This window comes from Myxocyprinus asiaticus, chromosome 8 (assembly GCF_019703515.2).
Source record: "Myxocyprinus asiaticus isolate MX2 ecotype Aquarium Trade chromosome 8, UBuf_Myxa_2, whole genome shotgun sequence".
In the NCBI taxonomy this organism is placed as follows: domain Eukaryota; kingdom Metazoa; phylum Chordata; class Actinopteri; order Cypriniformes; family Catostomidae; genus Myxocyprinus; species Myxocyprinus asiaticus.
This window is the reverse complement of record NC_059351.1, coordinates 20,565,235-20,589,536: the sequence shown is the minus strand read 5'-3', so window position 1 is coordinate 20,589,536 and position 24,302 is coordinate 20,565,235. Positions and strand designations below refer to the sequence as shown.

At 38.5% G+C, this 24,302-nt stretch overlaps 1 protein-coding gene across 1 annotated transcript; it reads right to left on the bottom strand.

Moving 5' to 3' along the window:
• Nucleotides 1-2: 2 nt before the first annotated feature.
• LOC127444695 (sodium/potassium-transporting ATPase subunit alpha-1-like) lies at nucleotides 3-3,991 on the bottom strand. The gene is made up of 6 exons (XM_051704234.1): nucleotides 3,666-3,991; nucleotides 3,447-3,581; nucleotides 3,082-3,198; nucleotides 714-862; nucleotides 212-422; nucleotides 3-123 (listed from the first exon to the last, which is right to left on the bottom strand). The coding sequence occupies exons 1-4, from the start codon at nucleotides 3,693-3,695 to the stop codon at nucleotides 836-838; spliced, it is 309 nt and encodes a 102-aa protein (XP_051560194.1). The 5' UTR covers nucleotides 3,696-3,991; the 3' UTR covers nucleotides 3-123; nucleotides 212-422; nucleotides 714-835.
• Nucleotides 3,992-24,302: the final 20,311 nt, after the last annotated feature.

The following is a 24,302-nucleotide window of genomic DNA, read 5'->3' as shown; positions in this document are numbered from 1 at the left end:
ACAGAGAATGGTGTTGGTGCCCAAGCGTAGAGGAATATTAGCAATGATGAACAAAAGGAAGGGTGAGATCTCCGGGATGTTACTGTCAATGTGTAAGCAATGGACTTCTTCAAGTTAAACGCCCTAAAGTGAAAGGTATATGTTAAAAAATTAGCGTCAAAGTAACCTTCATAATTCTTCAGTAAATTGGGCCTTCAATAAAATTTCATACCTTCTTCTACTCCAGTGACGAAAACTCCGGTTATAAAACAGCTTTGTTGTCAGTGGCTGAGATGGCCAGTGTATCTTGGATTAACTTCCCCAACAGGAATGTTCAAACGAGCTGCAATATCTTCCACAGTTTCATTGCCTTCAGATATAATGTCAACACCCTATGCAATAACCTTACCTGTAAATGGATGGTCACCAGTAACCATGATAAACTGTAACAAGATTCAGAATTATAATTGTATTAATTTAATTTAAGTCAGGTGCAACATATTCAAACAGTGGATCTTGAGTCAAGGACAACACTTTGATTCAACACCCTTTGCAATACCCTTTTCAATAGCTGTAACTAGATGATCACAAGTAACCATGATAACCTGTGATTGAAGACATAGATGTTTTATTATCTGGCTACTTTAATTTAACATGGGTACAATATATTCAAGCAGTATTGAACATTAAATCAAAGTGAAGCAATACCTTAATTCCAGCACTTCGGCACTCACCTACAGCATCTGGAACAGCAGCACGAGGAGGGTCAATCATAGACATGAGGCCAACAAAACACAATTTCTCAGTGGGGAAGTTCACTTCATCAGTATTAAATGCAAAGCCCTCAGGAAACTGGTCATCGGGTAGCAAAATTGGCAGAAACCTGCGAGAGAGAACACAGAATCATGAATATCTGCTCTAGTACTGTACCGTTTTGTGTGTATACATATTCTTCAGCAGTCATAGATTTAGATTTAGTCAAATACTATTTGCACCCATATTTAAATATTACAGTTTTTCTCAATCTTTTTGGCTCAATTCTCGAATGAGAATTATTTTTTTCTAAACAATAATTAAAAATCGCTGAACAATTAGTTTCTTGCTCACACCAGATTTGAATTTCTTATTCATTTAAGCAAATTGCACATGTTTTGGCACATGTGTGCAAAAGAGTAAGTACAATTGTCTAAAATTGAAATTGTATTTTCTTAGTGAAAGTTAAAATAAGCTTAAAATATTGAAGTTGAGTTTATGGTTACAATTTGAATTCAGATTCATGAACAGATTAATTCAGACTCGGACTGTTATGGACTCGGTCTTGAGTCCGACTTGGCCCCACAATTTGAAGAAAACACAATAACTAAATGCACATGGCTTGCTGATCAAAACTGATGAGCTGATTCTCAGTGAAATTGTCATACTCTTCACAACTTCTAAACATTCTTTCATTGTGTGAGACATCACATGCTAAATGATCCATTCAATTATCAAAATGTATCAGACATACTTGTATATTCCATAAATATCTATGACATGGAATATTTGTGATGTCTGCTAAATCTCTGGCTAGACCAACAAGAGCGACAGGATGTCCACCAAGAAGATGGGAACTTGTAGTGTTACGTACCGTGTGGAGGTACAATTTATTGTTTTTTACAGAACTAACACAGGTTTTTTTCATTGTTGCGGGTTTTTATTTTTTTTTAATTTTATTTATTTATTTTTTGCATAGATGTCATTTTGTGGCAATATTCTGTTCAGTATATATGATTTACATGTAAGAAATGTGTAAAAATGGACATGCAAATTTGAATTTTCTGTTTACATGTAACACATTGCTACAAAAATAAATTTACTGTATTCATACAAATGTGCATATCCTTTTTCTGTGTAATACAGTATTGTACAGTATTGACTTTTCCCAGTAAACATTTACCTACTGCTGAAATCGGTATATAAAAAGCTCAGTGTGATACACAATAGCATTCAGCTAGACAAAACTGACATTTTTGTATAGTACAGTATGCAGTCAGTGTCAACAAAAATGTAGAACAAAAATGAAATTTGTATATAACAAATATTTCCAGGGTTGAATACCATGGTGAAAAAATATCTAAACAATTTGACCAGTACAGCTCATACGATGACAAAAAACTTTTTTCATTTCATTTTGGTGGCACTGGCCAATTTACTGACAAAATAACTAGGTTTTGAAGCATGAATTAAATGTTTTGGGTGAGTTATTACATTTTGCAGACATGCAATAGAGTTGTGATGTCCCATAAAACAGTTGTGACAATTGCACTTACAATTTAGAGAATGTTAAGACTGTTTCAAAAAATGAGCCAAAGCAATTGAGAAAAACTGTAACATACAGTATGGGCATCACTGCAGTGTGTCTATTGTGTTGATTTAGAGTCCCACCGCCACACTACATTAACCTCTACCCCTAAACCTAACTTTTACCACTGCAACCATGGTTTCACCAAGGTATTTTTTGTAAATGTACAGTAAACACAAAATTAACCATGGTTACTATATTAGCACCATATTACTGTACTAACAGACACCATTGTTAATTGCATTAAAACTATGGTTTCTGCCAAAGAACACGGTTACTACAACATTAGTAATACAGTGATGCAATGTACACACAAGTGATGCGAATGCAAACGACAGACCCCGCCTCCGGATCAAACCCTTCTCTGCACTCCTCAACATTCACCGTGACCAAATCACTGTGATGAAATCAAACTTTATATTCATTTTATCTATTATTTTAAGTAGTATTAAAGGAAATATTAAGAGTGGAAACAGGAAATTGAATGGGAAAAAGAGTGGGACAAAAGTTGGATTCGATCCACGATCGCTAGGACAGCACTACATAATCACACACTGTCTCTACAGCCTACGCCACTGCAACAACATCTACTGATTAGTTTGTCACATATTTCAGTGGTTCCACCAGACTATTGGGGTGCAAATGGTTGGCTTGTGTGGCAGATGCTATTTACACCAGGGTACAAATAGACACTCTGGCAATTGTTTCCACAGCTATAGTGTTATTTTATCCAACCTACTTCAGATGTCTTATTTATGCACCTTCAACACAGTTGGTAGAGAAGAACACAATGTTCCTAGTTTCTTGGGGGTTTTCATTGAAAAGTCAGGAGAATGAGTCTGGGGCTCAGATTCACTGGTGAGTGAATAGTTGTCCACCTTAAAAGGAAGAAAGGAAGTTATAAGAAAAGTCATACTGGAAAGCTCTGCTAACATTTTCATGTTGGGACAGATTTATTTATGCTGGCTTGTGCTGGTTTGCTGCTGGTCTAGTTAGTATAACAAGGAAGCCTGGTGGGGACATCGGTATACCAGCATCACATAATGGGGACCAGCATCCAAACACAACATCTTTTTAACAGGGTCAGTATATTTTTGTTTCTGGTCTGATATGCTTTAGATCTTACCTTGCCCCTATGTGTAGAGATGATGCAAAGATCAGCTGGGATTCTGTCTCCACCTTTGACCTCCACAAGATCACCAGCAGCTACCTCCTCAGCGCTGATGCTCTTTTTCTCTCCATCACGCACAACCAGGGCTTGCTAAATGACCAGAATAAATTGGAGTGAATATCCCTAGTTCTATGCAAAACTACGTAATTAATGGAATGATTGTACTTTGTGTACCTGCAGACCAAGGTTCTTAAAATATTCCATGATCTTAGAGCTCTTAGCCTCTTGATAGTTTGAGAAGCATCCAGTGATTATGACAACAGCAGCAAGAACAGTTCCCAGGTAAAGATGCAAAAATGAAATAGTTTTTTTAGTAGGGACGAAGATGTGTGATAGTCAATCTACTGTATGCTACTAAAGAACTATGTGATTATGCTGCTACATTGGAGTATATAAGAACTATTTATGCATATTTATGCTGCATCGTACATTGTCATTGTCTGGATTCTGTATGCCAAGAAGCAAAGAATTGCACCAATCCAAAGCAGTGTCGAGAATCCACCAAATAGATGTTTGCAGAACTTCACCCATTCTGGAGTAGTTGGAGGCGGAGTCAGGGCATTGGGCCCATCACAAGCTAAGATTTCTCTTGCATGGAAGAGGACAAGCCCTGCCAGAAATGATAAAAACTAAAGTAAACAAGGTGTGGCAGGGAAGACAGATGTGGTTGTCAGGCCTCGAGAATGCTTTAATTTGGAATAAAATAGGCATAAATATGAGAGTCCATGTGAATATTGTGCTATATAACTGAATAGTGGGCGTGGTGTCCTCCGTGGTGCTGGGGCATAGTGGAAGTTGAGGTAGTGCAGAGGGGCGGGGTCAGGCAAATCCAGGGGTGTTGCTTCAGCAGCAATAGAAGGGGCTGGGCAGTGCTGACAATGGGTAGGCTGCAGATTGCCTGCTGAATAGCAAGGTTTTGTAATTATATTAGATGTTGTAGTTTTCCAAAACAACTTAAAATACTAATCCAAATCCCATACCTTCTGTGAAATGATAAAAACCTAAAGACATACTTCCCACATAATTGTCAGGTTGGTATTGAAGGTTCTAATTAGACAGGAAAGTCACCTTGAGCTTAATTATATATTTCAATGTTTTGTAATCAAGTTACCAACCAGACTTTTTCCACAAAAAAAAAAAAAGATTCATTGCAATTTTAATTTATTTGTACATTTCTTTTGACAATACATTTAGCTCCAAAGCAGGTTTACAAAGAAAACTTGTTACAAAGATGTTCAAGTTGATGAGACAGAAACCTTGGGAGGAAGATTCAGCGTCTAAAGCCCTCCTCTTTGGGGTAGCATATATTTAAACAAATTTATACAAAGCATACTGTACCAACAAACATGCAAAAATACATAATTGTTCATTTAAACAGATGTAATCCAAATAAAATGTACAAAAATATGCATATGAATCATTCTGTATTTACCGTATTTGTGGTGAAAGAGTTAACTTCCTGCAGAAGAGTAAACTGAGTATTAAAAGTATAAGTCTGTCTATATGTGTATGAATTTCATATCAGATCCACTTCTTTCTTAAGATCATTCATGTCCTTCTGTTTTCTTTTCCCTTTTTTTTTGGCATTTTGGCTCCATCCTCTGAAGTTGCTGCCAATTTGTACTTATCATTCCCCATCTATCAAAAATAATATTTATTAAAAATATTCAACACATACAACAAAATGCAGTGAAAACTGTATGATGAAAACCAGCAGTTTAACAAAGATAGATATAGTCCACTCACTCCAAGCCCCATTTTCCTTATTTATTTAATCCAAAATCTGCTGCTTTTGGATTTCCAATTAAGTCTTCCTGTAAGCCTCTACGGAGACACAATCCCTGTATCTAAGCCAGGTTAAAGAAATGTACACCCTACCCAACTCACCTGGTTTTCAGGAAGGGGTTTTAAGAAAACCTGGGAGGAGTTTGGCTGAGGAAATTTTGTTTTAAAATCTATTCAACCTTTATCTATACAGGTAGGTCATTTCTGTGACACAGATGAAGAACTGGCGTTTTACATATTTTGATGTCTCATTCAACCTATATTGTAGCTTGCAACTAACAGTTTCCTTGCATAAAAAAATAAAATAAAATAAAAACCCTTTTAATGCATCTTTGCAGCATTGTGGTTTGAGTAGTTCTTGTGTCTGTTCTTATGAAACATTTCTTTGTTGATAATCAGCCACCACCTAAATTTATGACTTTTGGCCACTTCTACATTTCAAAAGTAAGTATTTGACGACTGTGTAAATTGTATAAATTGTCCTTTGGCATTCAACACCCTGTAATAAATCAGATAAATCAAACTGCTTTTGTGCACAGGCACAATTGCACCTTAAGATTTTTTAATGTAAATTTTGGCAAACTTTGTCCATGTTTAGCAAATGCTTTGCTAACTTTTGTCAGTCAACAGTGGTTTAAGTTTAGTCCACACTTAAGCCTGTCAGCTGCATAGCAACTTGGCGACTACGGGAGGTAAAACTGTGAACATGGCTTTAACATTTCTTTTCAAGTTTGCATCCATTTGTATGTTAAATGCTCCATGAAACCCAAGTGCAGAACAGCAGCTAGTGCTTTAGCTCAGAGCAGCAGGGTTGTGTCTGTAAATGACGACATGCTTTCAAAAGAATGGGATTCAACAGTGCAAATGCTCAAGGTGAAATCAGGTTTGTGGGAATGTCAACAGTGATGATTACAGTGTAGCTGGAACATTTCATTTGTGATTCAAGCAGAAATCTATTTTGTGGCTACATTTTAATATTTGTTTCCTCATAAAATCTGCCACTCATTAACTTGGGCGACCATGAATGGTATTTTAGAGTAGAAACTTAAGGAAGCAGTCCAGTCTCTGAACACTAACATTATACTAAGATAGGTGGTTTGTGAGTTCACAAAGCAACCACCCTTGCATTACCCAGAATTCAGGTGAATAATACAGAAATTGCTACTTTGCAAGAAACATGCACTTTACAGTGGCCTCTGTTTTCTTGTCTGTAAAGTTGCAACAATGCATTGTTTGAGACTCAGATTACACTCAGTAATTGCAATATACTTTTAAACAGTGAAATCTCTCAGTTAGCAGAACCAGCTCTAGTTCTACTTCATCCCATAGTTGGTCTGTCTGGTACAGGGATTATTCTCAAGAATAAAGGCAGTGTGTTTAAGTCTATGGTTTGCCATGAGACTTTCATTTTGTGCCGAGAAATGTGAAGAGGGGGGCAGGGCACATACCGTCTCTCTATGACACAGGTGATTACAGCAGGGGGCATGATGGACGTGACGAGAAATGGCAGTCGGGAGTCTTTGCTTGGAGTTCTCGAAAAGGAAGAAAATACAATGGCACTTTGTGAAGTTAATGCCTGGCCCATTCAACCAAAATATAATTTTATGGCCAAAACATATTTGAAACATATTGAAAATAGTTGTGGTAAACAGCATGGTTGAAAGAAATGTATTTTATGGGTTTAATTACATTCTGATTAAATGTATGCCTTGAATGCACTGTAAATCACTTTAAATCGTCTGCCAACTTTGATAATAACAATACTACTATAATATTATATATTAAATTATATTATATTATACATGTGCTATTTAAAAATGTTAATATATATTTTATATGTCATGTAAAATATATATATATCTAATATAATATATTTTATGGGTTAAATTACACATGTACTGATTAAATGTATAACATGAATGCACTGTAAATCACTTTAAATTATCTGCCAAATGAATAAATGTAATGTGTAAATGTTGATTACAGTGATCAGAAAAACAAAGGGAAAAGCAACTATTTCTTTACCCTCACTGATATGTTTTAAACAATATTTATGTAAATTTTATTTTATAATGTATAAAAACTGCCAAAAATTATATCAGGAAACATTAATAACAAGGATACTAATATTCATATATTTTAAATGTATACTACTGTATATTAGATCATATTATATTATACTGTATTATATTTTTATAAAATTTTTATATAAATGTGTTATTTAAAAATTAAAATATAAAATATGTCTTTTACATTATGTTTTTTGTATGTATTTTATGGGTTCAATTAGCGGGGCGGTCGCATTGTATGTTCACATTGGCTGCATCTCTTCCACGAGAAACAGCACCTCTGTGCAGGAAATAAAGTTATCTATGGGGTCCTACGCCAAATGTATTATTTACTAAGGTCATAATAAGCTGAGGTTATTGCTGCTTCAAAGACAACAGCAAGCAGTCACTTGCACTTCATCTTTATCAGCACACTTGGTTGTGATTGGTTAATGTTGTGTCTATACTGTACACCTATATACACAGAATGGCAAAATGTCCTGCAGTTTATTAATTCTTTCCTTTATTTAGTTATTTTATTCAGTTTACCTGCAGGCAGACATATAAATTGTACTATAGGTTCGGTTTGAATAATATTGATTTGCTTTTGTGTCTTTTCTCCTGATTATTTTAGTGTTGTACTGCACCCAGAGTCGCTGAGCTCAGCGTGAGCTGTGCGGCAAAAACAAGCTCAACGCTGAAACTATCCGCTCACTGCCCTGTCTGGGACGCGTCACCTCGCGACTCATGCTTGTAGTGTAAACGGTGTCAACTGTTAATATGGGCGCCGAAAAGAAAACACGCCGCTCTCGGAGGATGTCTGAACCCGGCTTTAAACACATACTGATAACATATGTACCTTGAATGCACTGTAAATCACTATAAATCGTCTGCCAACTTTGATAATAACAATACTACTATAATATTATATATGAAATTATATTATATTATACATGTGCTATTTAATATATGTTAATATATATTTTATGTCATGTAAAATATATATATCTAATATAAATCGCTTTAAATATGTGCCAAATTAATACATGTAATGCATATATGTATAAATGCATGTGCACAGTGTGATAAAACAGTGTGAAAAATCAAATAGTCTCCCATATGTATTCAAAACAATATTTATATATTTTAATTTTAAATATACTTTAAATATAATATATATATATATATATTATTATATTACCTTATACAGAGTGTTTATTTGCACCCCGGTGTAAATAGCATCTGCCACACATTGCAGCTATCTGCACCCCAATAGTCTGGTGTAACCACAGAAATACACGACAAACTAACTAATAGATGTTGCTGCAGTGGTGATGATGTGTAAATGTGAAGTGTTATCCAAGGGACCCCGGTTTGGATCCACATTTTTTCCCACTCTTTTTCCTGTTCTATTTCCTGTTTCCACTTTTAATATTTCCTTTAATACTACTACTAGATAAAAATTAATATAAATGTTGATTTCACCGCAGTGATTTGTTCACAGTGAATGTCGAGGAGTGCAGAGAAGGGTTTGATCCGGAGGTGGGGTCACTCATTCCTAAGTAAAATCATGGTTACTGTAGTAACACCAAGGTTATTTTTTATAAGGTAAGTTTAAAGGTGCTGTAAGCAATTTATTTCATGGAAAAGTATGCAAAAAACTCCCTTAAAGATATTATTGAAATAAGTGTCCTGAGATATCTCAAGATGGCGCCGAGTATGGCTGCTGCGTTGCAAGCTCCAACACAACATGGTAGTGTTTTGTTTGTTTTGTTTACAATTCTTATGTTTTTTGTCAAGGATGTTGTCTGCCTTATTGTCTACGACAGACAAACACTTTTGGACATTGGTTCAGCAATTACACACCGTAAACCAGACTTCAAATTCCTCAATGCCGACCCGCTGTTTACAAACACGCAAGCGGTGCTCTTTGTCTGTGCTGCACGGCCGCGGAAACGCAGGAGGAAAAGGGGAAACAGAGCTGGCGTTCTCATCAGAGTAAGACGCCCCGCAAATCGACCCCCGCTACCCAGTATTCTACTGGCAAATGTTCAGTCTCTGGATAACAAGCTCTGCGAGCTGAGAGCGTGGATCTCTTTCCAATGAGAGACGAGGGACTGCTGCATTATCTGCCTTACGGAAACTTGGATGTCTGCTGAGATTCCAGATTCAGCCATTGAACCCGTGGGGTTCTCCATGCACCAAGCGAACAGAGCGAAAGACCTCTCAGGTAAAAGCAGAGGTGGTGGTGTATGTTTTATGATCAACAAATCCTGGTGTGATCAGAGGAACATACATTCTATCAAGTCTTTCTGCTCTCCTGATCTGGAATTTCTCATGCTTCTGTGTCGACCATTCTGGCTACTTAGGGAATTCACAGCGGTCATTATCACTGCTGTGTACATCCCCCCACAAGCCGACGCAGACTGGGCACTCAAGGAACTGTATGGGATTATAAGCAAGCAGGAAACCGCGCACCCTAAGGCTGTGTTTATTGTGACCGGGGACTTTAATAAAGCCAGTTTCAAATCAGTCGCACCAAAATACCACCAGCACATTAGTTTCAACACACGAGCGGTTTTGGACCATTGCTACTCTCCCTTCCGGGATGGCTACAAATCTCTCCCCCGCCCACCCTTTGGCAAATCGGACCACTCTTCCATTCTGCTTCTGCCCGCTTACAGGCAGAAACTGAAACAGGAAGCACCCACCCTCAGAACAATCCAGTGCTGGTCGGATCAATCAGACTCTACGCTACAGGACTGTTTTGATCACACGGACTGGGAGATGTTCCGGTCCGCCTCTGATGACGACATCGAGCTTTACGCTGATAGCGTAATGTGTTTCGTCTGAAAGTGCGTAGAGGACGCTGTTCCGACCAGAACAACACGGATCTATCCGAACCAGAAGCCATGGATAAATAGTGATCTTCGCGCGGCACTTAATGTGCGGACCTCCGCTTTTAATTCCGGGAATGCGGAGGAGCATAAACAAGCCAGTTATGCCCTCCGAAAAACAGAACAGCAAAACGCCAGTACAGGAACAAGATTGAAGGACAGTTTAACACCACCAACTCTAGAAGCATGTGGCAGGGAATTAACATCATCACGGACTATAAAGGGAATAAAAACTCCGCCATGAACACCACTGCCTCTCTACCGGATGAGCTAAATACTTTTTATGCTCGTTTCGAGGGAAATAACACCGCCCTCGTGGAGAGAGCTCTCGTGGCCGAAGCTGCAGAGGTTAGTTCACTCTCCGTCTCTGTAGCGGATGTAACCCGATCCTTCCGATGGGTGAATATCCGCAAAGCCGCGGGCCCAGACGGCATTCCGGGCCGCGTCATCAGAGCGTGCACGAACCAGCTGGCTGGTGTTTTTACGGACATTTTCAACCTTTCCCTCTCTTTGTCTGTAGTCCCCACATGCTTTAAAACATCCACCATTGTGCCTGTACCAAAACAATCAAAAATAACTTGCTTAAATAACTGGCGTCCTGTTGCTCTGACCCCCATCATCAGCAAATGTTTTGAGAGACTAATCAGAGATTACATCTGCTCTGTATTGCCACTCAATCTTGACCCGCTGCAGTTTGCTTACCGCAACAACCGCTCCACTGATGATGCCATTGCATCTACAATACACACTGCTCTCTCCCACCTGGAAAAAAGGAACACTTATGTGAGAATGTTGTTTGTAGACTACAGCTCAGAATTCAACACCATAGTGCCCTCCAAGTGCCCTCCAAGCTAGATGAGAAACTCCGGGCTCTGGGCTTAAACAGCTCACTGTGCAGCTGGATCCTGGACTTCCTGTCAAGCAGACGCCAGGTGGTTCCATTTACATTTATGCATTTGGCAGACGCTTTTATCCAAAGCGACTTACAGTGCCCTGATTACAGGGACAATCCCCCTGGAGCAACCTGGAGTTAAGTGTCTTGCTCAAGGACACAATGGTGGTGGCTGTGGGGATGGAACCTACAACCTTCCACTTATCAGTTCAGTGCTTTAGTCCACTACCACCACCACCACCACTGGTTAGAATAGCAGCAGCAACATCTCCTCATCACTGACCCTCAACACTGCAGCCCCACAGGGCTGTGTTCTCAGCCGACTCTTGTATTGCTTGTACACACATGACTGTGTGGCAACACATAGCTCCAATGCCATGATTAAGTTTGCGGATGACACGACGGTGGTAGGTCTGATCACTGACAATGATGAAACAGCCTACAGAGAGGAGGTGCACACTCTGACACACTGTTGTCAGGAGCACAACCTCTCCCTCAACTTCAGTAAGACAAAGGAGCTTGTGGTGGACTTCAGGAGAAAAGACAAAGAACACAGTCCCATCACCATCAATGGAGCACCAGTGGAGAGCATTAGCAGCTTCAAGTTCCTGGGTGTCCACATCACTGAGGAACTCACATGGTCCATCCACACTGAAGTCATTGTGAAGAAGGCTCATCAGTGCCTCTTCTTCCTGAGACAGCTGAGGAAGTTTGGAATGAACTGCCACATCCTCACACGGTTCTACATCTGCACTGTAGAGAGCATCCTGACTGGCTGCATCTCCACCTGGTACGGCAATAGCACCGCCCACAAATGCAAAGCACTGCAAAGGGTGGTGCAAACTGCCAGACACATCATCGGAGGTGAGCTTCCCTCCCTCCATGACATATATACCAGGCGGTGTGTGAAAAAAGCTCGGAGGATCATCAGAGACTCCAGCCACCCGAGCCATGGGCTGTTCTCACTGCTACCATCAGGCAGGCGGTATCGCAGCATCAGGACCCGCACCAGCCAACTCCATGATAGCTTCTTCCCCCAAGCAATCAGACTTTTGAACTCTTGATCTCCCACGATCAAAATACATCAGCACTGCACTTTATTACTCTAAATCTTATATCTCACACTGGACTGTCATAAATTATATTATTATTATATTATATTCTCTCTTAACAACTTACTATCGACCGACAGCCTGAATGTCAATACAGTACAATACAACCTACTGTACATTCTATATATACTATATATACTTTTTTTAATTGAATAATGTGTATCTATATTGTGTGTATTGTATACTGTACAGTGTATGTTATTATTTGTATACTGTGTTGTGTGTAATTATGTGTATATTAGACTTTAAATTTTGTTGTGTTAATTTGATGTTATTGTAAATTGGTATATGTCTCATCACTGTCACGACTGCTATGTTGATCGGAACTGCACCCAAGAATTTCACACACCATTGCACTTGTGTATATGGCTGTGTGACAATAAAAGTGATTTGATGTGATTTGATTTGATTTGATTTGGTCTCTGTGACAGCTGTAGACTTTGTAAACAGCAAACAAAATGTGTCCGTGCAATGCAGACACTGACGCTTTTAACTTGTCAATAGTTTTGCTCCTTCTCAGTGAGGCTATGATTCATAATGTTTGTCAGTTGAGGGCGCTATTGTGCCACTGTTGAATTTGACAGCCACTGGAACAAACAATGCTGCTCTTTTGCTCAGTTTTGGTCTCAAAATGATCTTTGGAGGGCAGGGTTTTGGAAGGAGAGGGCATGGCTAATTCAACGGCTTAGTCCTGTGAAAGCTTCAGAATGCTAAAATTGCTTGCAGCACCTTTAAGATTAGGTTTAGAGGTAGAGGTTAATGTAGTATATCTGTGGGACTCTAAATAAACACAATAAACACACTGCAGTGATGCCCACACTGTATGATTGTATTTAATTATGGGTGCAATTAGTATCTACCATTATTTGCACCAGGGTTGGTGTGCAAATAATATCTGCCTATATTATATTATATTATATTATATTATATTATTTTATATTATATTATATTATATGCATTATGCAAATGTGTAAATGTGTTATTTATATGAAAAATTATCTTATATAACATAATCTTTATGTATAAATATAAATTTTAAAATATATATTAGTAATATATTTTTGGTGATTTTTGTATATATTAAAATGCTTATAAAATATATCCTGTATATTTTTAGCCATATGAAGGGGTGGGAATGTTATAGCCACTCCAGAATAAAAGATCTGCCAGTCTTTCTGTTGTTTTATTTTCACAATATGGCTTCACTGCATTATCTGCAACGTCAGCTTTGTAAGTGTTCTCTTGAGACCTGCTCATCGGTGCAGTAAGAACTGTGGAGCATCTACAAGAGCTGCTCGCTCTCCTGGGCACGCAGCTGTGAACACGTGGAGTGAAATGTCAGTCACAGACACTGCGAGAGAGGCAACAGAACAACAGAATAATAAACATGACAGCTGTGAAAGAAGGCAGTGTTTCTCTCTTGCATGACTCCTTTGCTTGGCTCATGTGAAGAAGACAACAAGAAACTGAATTTAGAAGAGGACGGTTGTCACATCTAGTGTATTCTCCCAGTTCACTGGCATGGTAGAGTGGCTAATTTTATTAAAGGAATAGTTCACCCCAAAAGAAATATACTTTGTCCTAATTTACTCAACTCTCATTCTCAGTCGTTCCAAACCTGTATGACTTTCTTACTTCCAATGAACCAAAAGGTGATTTTTTTTTATTTATTTTTTTTTTACTTATATTCTGGCCATTATTTACCATATAGTAAAAGTGAATAGGGACTGGTGTGGTTGAGCTCCAAAATAACCATCAAAAGCCAAACTGATCAAAATGTGAATCCGCGACAGTAGTTTGTAAGTTTTGCTGCTTGAAATCTGTGCTTAGAGAAAATTTGAATCACTGCCCCCAGTGGCCGAAGCTGGAAGTGTTGTTGAATGTATGGGCAGCTGTGAGCTCCAGTTTCCAGTTGAAATGTATAGAGTAGCTCTAAAAGTCAGTCATATTTTAGTTGTAAATTATGTAATACACTGACAGTATAATACATATTAATGAACTGTACCCCCTAAACACCTAACCCAAACCCCAACCCTAAACCTAACCATCAGTGGAGCAAAAATGCAACCTCCTAACCGTGCTCTCTATTCTTTAAATGAATGCAATTACTTCCTGGTTCCCAAGGAACCAGAACCGCCTTGGAGGTTGCTTGCACAACATGCTATCGGTACACTGCTGAGTATTTCGGAGTATTTTATCATGTTTTCCAGTAAAAATAAATATGAACATTCTTAAAACAAAATACATTTACTTGAGAAGCAAAACAACAAGATTTGTTTTTGTGATTTTAGAGAACTCTTACGAAATTGAGTAATATTTATGCATAAAAGAAGAAAAAACTATCTGTCAATGAGGTAAGAAAAAAACATGATTCAAACTCCATTGGCAACAAGTTTTTTCTTGAAAACAAGACAAATATCTTTTCTGCCATTCTGCTTCACATGTGTTTTTTTTTTTTTTTTCTGTTTGTTTGTTTTTTTAGGATGTTTCTGTGTTTTTACCAGAAAATACACACTTTAAATTATGCAAATATGTTTGATGGGAGAAGTATGTCAGTTTCTTCTGTGATCAAAGTGGTCCATACAACTCAAGCATTATATTCCAAGTCTTCTGAAGCCATACAACAGCTTTGTGATAAGCTCCCACGTCAAATATGCTGCCACTTCAAAGATATTTAGACTAATGAGCCACCGTGGAGGGAAATATTTTTCCTCATTCATTTTCATTATATGGAAAGAGTGGCCTAGATATTATTCAACTATGAATGGCTTCTGTACAGAATTGTCTCATATATTAAGCTGGGATAAAAGGATGTACTTTAACATTGGAAAAATTACACACTTCACCTTTAAAAAGGTTAATGTCGAAGGCACCTGTAATCACATTTCCCCACTCTGTGGACTCCCTGTGGGAATCGTCAGTGCCCTCGAGGAATCTAAACACATGAAGTCCCTTCACTATGCAGAGTCTCCCGAGACCCAAATCAGTCACTCACATAAGGGCTATTGTGTGTGCAAGGCTTGCTGCATGTGAGAGACCACTGTGTTCCCTCTCTGAGCTGTAGAGGGAGGGAGGAAAATGAGGGAGGGAGAGAGAGAGAGACAGAGACAGAGAGAGAGAGAAGCTTTACCTAACAGAGTCACTGTTCTCAAGAATTTTGTCTCCAGGGTTCAAGTTACCAGATGTCACCCCTCCCTCCCCTCTCTGCCGATTTTATCCCTGAACAGAAATTTCCACTCGTCTTTTCCCTGGAAGACACACAGTCATCCACTGTTTCTCTGCCTTTATCCTCTCATTATATTCTCATTCAAAGCTACAAATAGAAACTAATTTGGAGATGTGTGATATATACACACACAAATATAACTGGACTGAGTAGGCTTCTTTAAAGGCACAGTTCACTGAAAAATGAAAAATGTCATCATTTCCTCACCCTCATGCTGTTTCAAACATGTATGACTTTCTTGCTTCAGTCAGTGGAACACAAAAGGAAATGTAATGCAGAATGTTAGAATCAGTAACCATTCACTTTCATTGTAGGAACAAAAAGTGACAAAAAATGCACTACTCATATCGCGGCAGTTGAGTTTTTTTAAGGTTATAATGTTTTTAAAGGTTATAATGTCATAAAAAGCAATCGTGAGATGAAAAACACAACAGCGTCATTTTCTGGTGCTTCTATGACACATTCTTCTCACGTGTCGACTTGCATGTTCTTCAGGACTCGTACCCTGGTTCTTTGCATCACAAGTGCAATGCTCTATCAGTTGAGCTACTGCGCAATTTGTTCGTACTCGAACAAGCTTGTAAATGTAGTTGGTTATGTAATGCAAACGTTAAAATTTATCACATTAACAGACATGCACTATACTAAAGAGGGTGAAAAGTAAATAAAAGTGAATAAAAGTCATTGTCGTTGTAGTGCCTCTAGTGTTCATTTCACCACAAAACTGCCGTGACACAACGAGACATGTGAAAAAAAACATATTGCAAAAATGTATGTAAAGTATCGAGACCATAATGCGACCAGATTGGGGAAATTTTTGGTTCTACGGAAGAAAGTAAGCCATGGAACAACATGAGGTTGAGTAAATGACCACAGAATTTTTATTTTTCAGTGTACTCACCCTTTAATACTTTGATAAATAATGTAAATCTGTTACCATTTTTAATATTTCTTTCATTTTAAACATTGTCATGTTTTTTGTCACTCTTTCCTGATAAGTTTCATCAGGGATGAACTGCTGAATATTTGGCAGAGCATACCTGATAATTGCCGGTGTTTGATTATTCAGATGTTTTATTAGATATCTTAGTTGGAGGTGACGCGGTGCTCTACAAGTGATCCAAAAGACACATGCGAGGGAAGCGAGCCAGCGTGCTTGTGAAGCTTCGTCAACGCGGCTTTAGGACTCCGCTTCTGAGTATTCATCTGGCGAATGTCTGCTCCCTCACCAACAAAACGGATGAAATGCTTCTATTCATTCAAACAAATAAGGACTTTTCTAACTCCGCTGCTCTGTGTTGCATGGAAACTTGGCTGATTGAAGCCATCCCGGACAGCACGTTACGTCTGCTGGGCTTCTGGCTGTTCAGAGCGGATCGCATTGCAGAATCATCGGGGAAAAAATTCAGGGACATCCAGTGTTTGATGTCTCTAATACATGCTGTGAGTGAGTCAGGAAGAGATGGTGAGTCGGAGCTGGTGGTAAGGTAAATTTGGATGTCATCAGCATAGCAAGGAAATTGAAGGCCATGTTTACGTATGATGTCACCAATTGGAAGCATGTAAATAATAAACAGTAATGGTCTAAGAACTGAACCCTGGGGAACAGTGGTAGTTTTGTAATTTTGTATTGTGACGAAACATTTTCTGTCTGTAAGGTAAGAAGTTGCTACTCAATCTGCACTTATGATCTGTGAGGAGGATGTGTGCCGGGTCTTTCAGAAAACAAAAGACTAGGAAAGCTTCAGGCCCGGAACGGTGTTTCACCTGCCTGACTGAAAGTCTGCGCTGACCAACTGGCCCCCCATCTTCACATAGATCTTCAATAGATCACTGGAACAGTGAATGCTCCACCATCTTTCCAGTCCCCAAAAACCCCAAAATCATAGGACTTAATGGCTACAGACCTGTCGCTCTCACATCTGTGGTTATGAAGTAATTTGAAAGACTGGTTTTGGCCTACCTGAAGGACATCACTGGACCCCTGCTGGACCCCCTTCAGTTTGCTTACTGAGCAAACAGGTCTGTGGAAGATGCTGTCAATATGGGACTGCATTATATCCTGCAACACCATGACAGACCTGGGACTTATGCAAGGATCCTATTTGTGGGCTTCAGTTCAGCCTTCAATACCAACATGCCTGATCTTTTCTCTGATTTGGTGGTTCAGCCACTCTCAGGACAGCTGAGAGGATTATTGGTGCCCCCTGCCCACCCTCCAAGACCTGTACATCTCCAGAGTGAGGAAATGTGCAGGTGAAAACATTTGGCAATAAAGCTCATTCTGATTCTGATTCTAATTCTGATATACTGTATAGTATATATTTTTTAATGTCTGAATGTTAGCCAACTAATAAATGTGCACCCATTATGCTTTGCTCTTAAACTGTAAACAGTTATGCCCTCAAGAAGTCTTTGCTTACCTATAAACAGCATGAAATAAAAAATACAAAAGAGTAACACACATATATGAACACAAAACAGACAGTGAAAGTAAAGATTGAGCATGATGACACAACAAACACTCTATTTCAGACAGAAACATGAAAAAAGCACTCTACTGAAACCAGTGTGAAATACTGTACAAGTTGTTTTCTCTGTAAGGGCTTGTTAATGTTTAAAAATCAGGAAATCAAGAAAAATGACCAGAGATGGGACAGAGATGATGACCATGGAAAGATGACCAAGCAAATCCAGTATGAACCAGTCTTTTCAACAAGGAAAATGTCTCAGCAGATTTAGTCAATGCAAGGTCACCTGCCATAAAATTATCGGCACAAGATAGGAAGACCCTGGCATCACTGAGTAGACACCATCACTATACTCTTTACTCCCTAAAGACAAAGGAAGATGTATAGTGGTACTTCAACGCATTGGACTATTACGCCGAAGTACACAGGCTTTTCAGAGACAAGAATACCACTTAAAAGAGACCCAACCAATAAATAATTCACATACGCAGTTAGCACCTGTGTGAAGGTGACTGCTTTTATGGAATACGTGACTATAAACAAGTACATCAGGTTCACATGGGAATATGTACAGTATATCAAACTATCCTTGCTGGCCAGTGCTATATCCATTAAATAGGATGGTTGCTTGGACATGAAGGTCTACAGGAAACCAACAAAGGCAGTACCTGCTACCCAAGTAGCAAATTTATGTTCTTAAAGCATTTTCCAAACATTTCAGTGTGGTTGCAGGAATGTGAAAATGTTAATTTTTGATTTTATTTTTTTGCTATATGCTATACTTTTAAACTAGGGCTGTCCATTGAACACGTTAATTCAGTGTGATTAATTTTATAATAAATAACGTGTTAAAAAAGTACCACCTATTTTCAGCAGGGGGCAGTAAGCGAAACTCCAGTTGTATAGGCAATGCACAGATGCACAGACAACAAACCACACTCAGTCTTGCTCGACACAAGTGACAGCACAAGATGAGAATGTGTTCTTGCATTCAAATACTGCTGGATGGAGCACAATTCTGAATGCAGGGATCTCGCGACATGTTTTTCCGTCTTTGGCACATGTGTACATTGAAGCATCCTTAGAAAAGCCCTTATAATAAATCTATCTTGGACAGATTGATGAATTCAATTGCAAAATAGATTACTGTGACTGTAGCCCAATGATAGGCTTATGTTCAGTTAAATGGAAATTAACAATATGTTGTCTTCCAAAGCCACTTTTTGTATTGTCACAATGCTTTACTCGTCTGCCACAATATGCCTTTTAATTATCTGAATGATTATATTTATAATATATTTTAAATGTATTATTATTTAAATATACTCTAACTATTTACAATGATATCACTAATTTGATTAAAAGTTTTATTCGATTTACAGCCCTATTTTAAACAGGTTGCATTTGTCCATATACGTCACAGAGGCTGTCTCGATTCAGAAAAACAAGTAGAACACTCCGAAAACAGCCTTTGAAGGCAACCCTCTTTCACAGAAATTCAGAGAATGCAAGAGGTGCATTCTTCATTGGCACTCACAACCCACAAATCTTTGCTTCAACGGAAAAAATGACGCAGATTTACCCGAAAATATGGTTCAAATGCAAATAATGTTTATTCCCAAGAGGAAGTACCTCATAGACCATAGACGGGAGTGAAATATGTAAAGTAAAAAGTAAAAAATAATGTATAATGTAAAGGATCATAAATTAAATATATAAAAGTACACCCACAAAAATTATGAGTGGCAAATTTGTGGCATGTTAAAATAAAAATATATTTTCTCTTCTCAGAGTACTTGTGCAAGTTGAAAGTGACATGTGCTGTCTTTGAAACCATGATACGTTCTGTTTCTGTTTGTTCTACGATGGCTGTCTCGATTAAAAGAGCTAATTTGAAGTTGAGGATGCTTGGTATACTGCCTACAAAGGACGCATCCTACCTAGCCACAGCCTTCAAAACGAGATGCATCTAGTATTTTACATACGTTGCTGGGCACCCATACATGAGGGGCGCCATGTTGAGATCACATGACCAGATGAATATTACCGGCTTTATCTCAATAATCCCCTGTAATTGGACACTTTCACTCATAGAATAAATCAATCATGACTGACTGACTGAATAGCAAATTTTTACATGTGAAGTTGCATTTACGCCACTAGGCAACATAAACATGAATATTGCCGAGTGCACCTTTCACATGATGATTCCAATTCCCTTAAACTAGCTGCAAACTTGTCACAAATTTGCCACTCATTATTTTCACATGCAAATGAGCTTGGAATTTGCTTCAAATGTTTGCCATAAGTTTACAGTTCTTCACCGGTAGTGTTGAACCTGAGAAAACCTTTGGCGACAATGAAGAGTTTGCCGCAAAGCTCATTTGCATGTAAAAATTAATGAGTGGCAAATTTGCAACAAGTTTGCAGCGAGTTTGCAGCAACTCTAGATTTTGTGTAAGGGCAACCGTTGAACTCGTGATTTGTGTTAGAATAAAACTCTTTTCACCAGGAAACTGCTATTTGCGAGTTTGCAGCAAGTTTGCGGATCTTTTGTAAGGGATAACATTCCTGAAATGTGAAAACATTATGAAAAATGTATTTCCCATCTACTTTTTCATTTAAATCTAGTTTAAAGGAGGTACAAATAATGTTGCACTAAGAACAGTTTCTCCTAACATTGTGAAAACTTTTATTGAATACTAGTAATGTTAATTTTCCATTTATGTTTTTAATTTTTACATAATGTTAGCCAAAGTCTGAGCAACAATATGTAATCAAAACAATGAAAATGCAAACATCATCTGTTTTGTTCTTGAACATTGAATAGTTATGCCCTCAAGACATCTTTGCATATCTATAAACAACATGAAAGCAGACAAAAGAATCACACAAATGTATACACAAAAAAAAAAAAAAAAGACAGTGAAAGTAAAGATTACGCTGCAGGTAGCAGGTTGACATAGGATCATGAATAGACACAGCAAACACAGTACTTCACACAGGATCATGAAAAACTGTGTGGCACTAAAATCAAGTTAAATGTTCTGCAAAACAGGTGAGGCTTTTAAGTTTAATGCTTTATCAAGTTTTAAATCAACAGAACCGACCTACCTACCCTAAACCTCAAACTTAAACCCAACCTGATAGTGTCATTAAAAGCAAATGAGCGATAAAACATGCAATTGTTGAAGCAACTACTTAATTTTGTGGTGCTTCTATTATACTTTAGGCTCACATGCCAACGCACATGCTCCTTAGGACTCGTTCTCCTTGCCTTTGAATCACAAGCGCAAACTCTACGAGTTGAGCTACCGTGCAATTTGATTGTACCCGAACAAGCTTGTAAATGTAGTTGGTTATGTAATGCAAAAGTTAAAATGAGTCATGTGCTAGTAAAACTGTTCAGATGTCACAAGATAGCATTGGATGAGGAACTATAAATATTTATGAACTGATAATCACCCTTAAAACAAAAAATCTAGTTGCCGCAAACTTGCTGCAAATTCACCACTCGTTATTTTCACATGCAAATGAGCTTGCTATTCACTGCAAATGTTTACCAGAAGTTTGCAGCTCTTTACTGGTAGTGGTGAACCTGCAGCAAACCTTTGGCAATAATGCCACAAAGCACATTTGCATGTGAAAATTAATGAGTGGCGAATTCGCACCAAGTTTGAGGCAACTCTAGATTTTTTTGTAAGGGCAACCGATTTACTCGTGATTTTTGTTAGAATAAAACTCTTTGTTTTTGCACCTGTTGTTCTTTTCACCAGGAAACTGCTGTGATACATACAACCAGCCACATCAAAAACGTATAGGTATATCAACATGTTTCTATGGGACTAGGTTGTTGACTTCAGTTGGACAGAACAGCATTGGCTACTCAAGACCAAATGCTGCTCAGAATAACAGCAGTTAAGTCTTACCAAGAGTTTACCACTTCATAAGGTTTTCGAGATGTATTTATTTAGAAGGACCAGGCATTCCTGTTTTACAAACTGCTAATTTTTTCCACAAAAATAGCATGTAAAAACAAGGCCCAATACCCAGGCAGATTTACAATTGCAGCAAAGGTACAGAGGTCTACCATTTATGTTGAACAGTGTTTAGTGAAATATGTGCTTTGTTCAGAAAACTCTAGCTAATTATATTTCTCTTCATGCCAAACCTCACTCTCTCAACTTGACAGAAACAGAGAAACACAGCTGCATTAGGTCTGCTTAGAGAAAGATAGTGGACACTAGATTTTGTGTAATAGTTGGCAAAATTTTCATTTGGTAGGTTGGGCTGCATTCACCTTCAGGCAAGAAGTTACTGAATGACTTGCTGAGAGAACAAGTGAGTAAAGAGAAGGAGGGAAGTATGTGTAAGTTGTCCAGATTGTCCACCATTCTCTTTGGCAAAAAGTTGCCCTCTACGTGTAACGGGAGCCAGCTGGTAAATATCATGTCTCCACAGGACTTTCAAAGGAGATCTCAACAAAGTCTTAAACTGTGCTCAGATTTGCCAACACACCATAGTCTGCAATCTCAATATAAACACAAACTTTTCTAATTAAACTTTTCCAAGAGAGGGGGCCTGGGTAGCTCAGAGAGCAAAGACGCTGACTACCACCCCTGGAGTCACGAGTTTGAATCCAGGGCGTGCTGAGTGACTCCAGCCAGGTCTCCTAAGCAACCAAATTGGCCCGGTTGCTAGGAAGGGTAGAGTCACATGGGGTAACCTCCTCATGGTCGCTATAATGTGGTTTGCTCTCAGTGGGGCGCATGGTGAGTTGTGTGTGGATGCCGCGGAGAATGGTGTGAAGCCTCCACACGCGCTATGTTTCCGCGGTAAGCACTCAACAAGCCACGTGATAAGATGCGTGGATTGACGGTCTCAGATGCAGAGGCAACTGAGATTCATCCTCTGCCACCCGGATTGAGATGAGTCACTATGACACCTCGAGGATTTAGAGCACATTGGCAGCCGTTATGAATGTTCTCTGAAAGTTCGTGCTGGTAAAATTTCAAAGCACCACAACAAACTCAAAAACACCTTTTTGGTCAGATTTTGTTCAAAATTACATCATGGTGCTCCAAGTTCAAACTATCTCAGCTTTGATCCCGCTGCTGCTGTCCTTTTGAAGCATCAGCCAATAGTAATGTTTCCATCTAAGTTACAAATTTAATTTATGTGAATCGGGATACCACAAAAACAATTTGGGAATAAAACAGCTTTTCCATCCCGTGTTCCACAAAATCCTCTTACAAAAAATTTACAGTTCTGGAAAAAAGCCGCAAACATGCCACAAATTTGCCACTCATTATTTTCACATGCAAATGAGCTTGTGATTTGCTGCAAATGTTTGCCAGAAGTTTGCTCATTTGTTTTTTATGCGCATTTTGGAGATTTCTTCACGTGTTCCATCCAGCATTTATTATGCGATATCCTAAAATTTGCATAAGCAATTGTGTACAAAACAACAACAAATATTTAGTAATGGTAATTTATTTAAAATATTTACCATATTGCTTCTTTGCATCCAGAGACCTCAGTTCATGAACTAATTTAAATTCACCAAGAACATTCTAATATCCTAATGTAAACGAGTCCCCTTATTACTTTCTGCAATGAAAGTATCAAAGTAGTTGCCAGGACTTTTTCTCTTCCAAGTCCAAGTACGTACATGTTTTCAATGTTTACTGTGTACACCTCCCACTTTCTTGCCTGGCAAACTTATTAAACCGTGTTTCGTAAAATCGTGGCAAACCCTTGTGACTATCTTCAACACTTCTGATGTGGAGTTCAAAGTGGCGTTCAACTTTATTTCAACAAATGTCACGTTTTTGTCTATTATGAATTGTAGAACAAACATCTGAGAAAAAAGCTGATGAAAGAGCACCCTCTGGTTGATAGAAATTTCCTCTGAGGCTTTATCAACACAAATAGGAACATTAAGAACATAACATCTCTGAATGGTACACCAAATACATGACATTTACTTGCTACTTTACTTTGTAAGCCACCTTGAGCTGAAATAATTTAGCAGTACTGAGCTTATGAAACAATGAGTGGCTGAAAGAAGTGGAAAAGTTTTGCACAGGCGATCAGGAGGTGGTCCTAGCATTCACACGTGCCCACCATGTGTGAATGCTAGGACCACCTCCTGATCGCCTGTGCAAAACTTTTCCACTTCTTTCAGTCCTCCTGAACTGGCCATCCTTGTAGCGGTCATTCCTCTATTCACTCACGTTCAGTTGGCTCTAAATAAGGGATCTTTCATTCTAGTTTATGCACTTCACTGGTCTCACATTCCTATTTTTGCTTCAGGGGTTTCAAACTAACGTGCCCTTCTCTCAGGGTCAAGAGAGCGCCACAGTGCTTTGACAGACGGG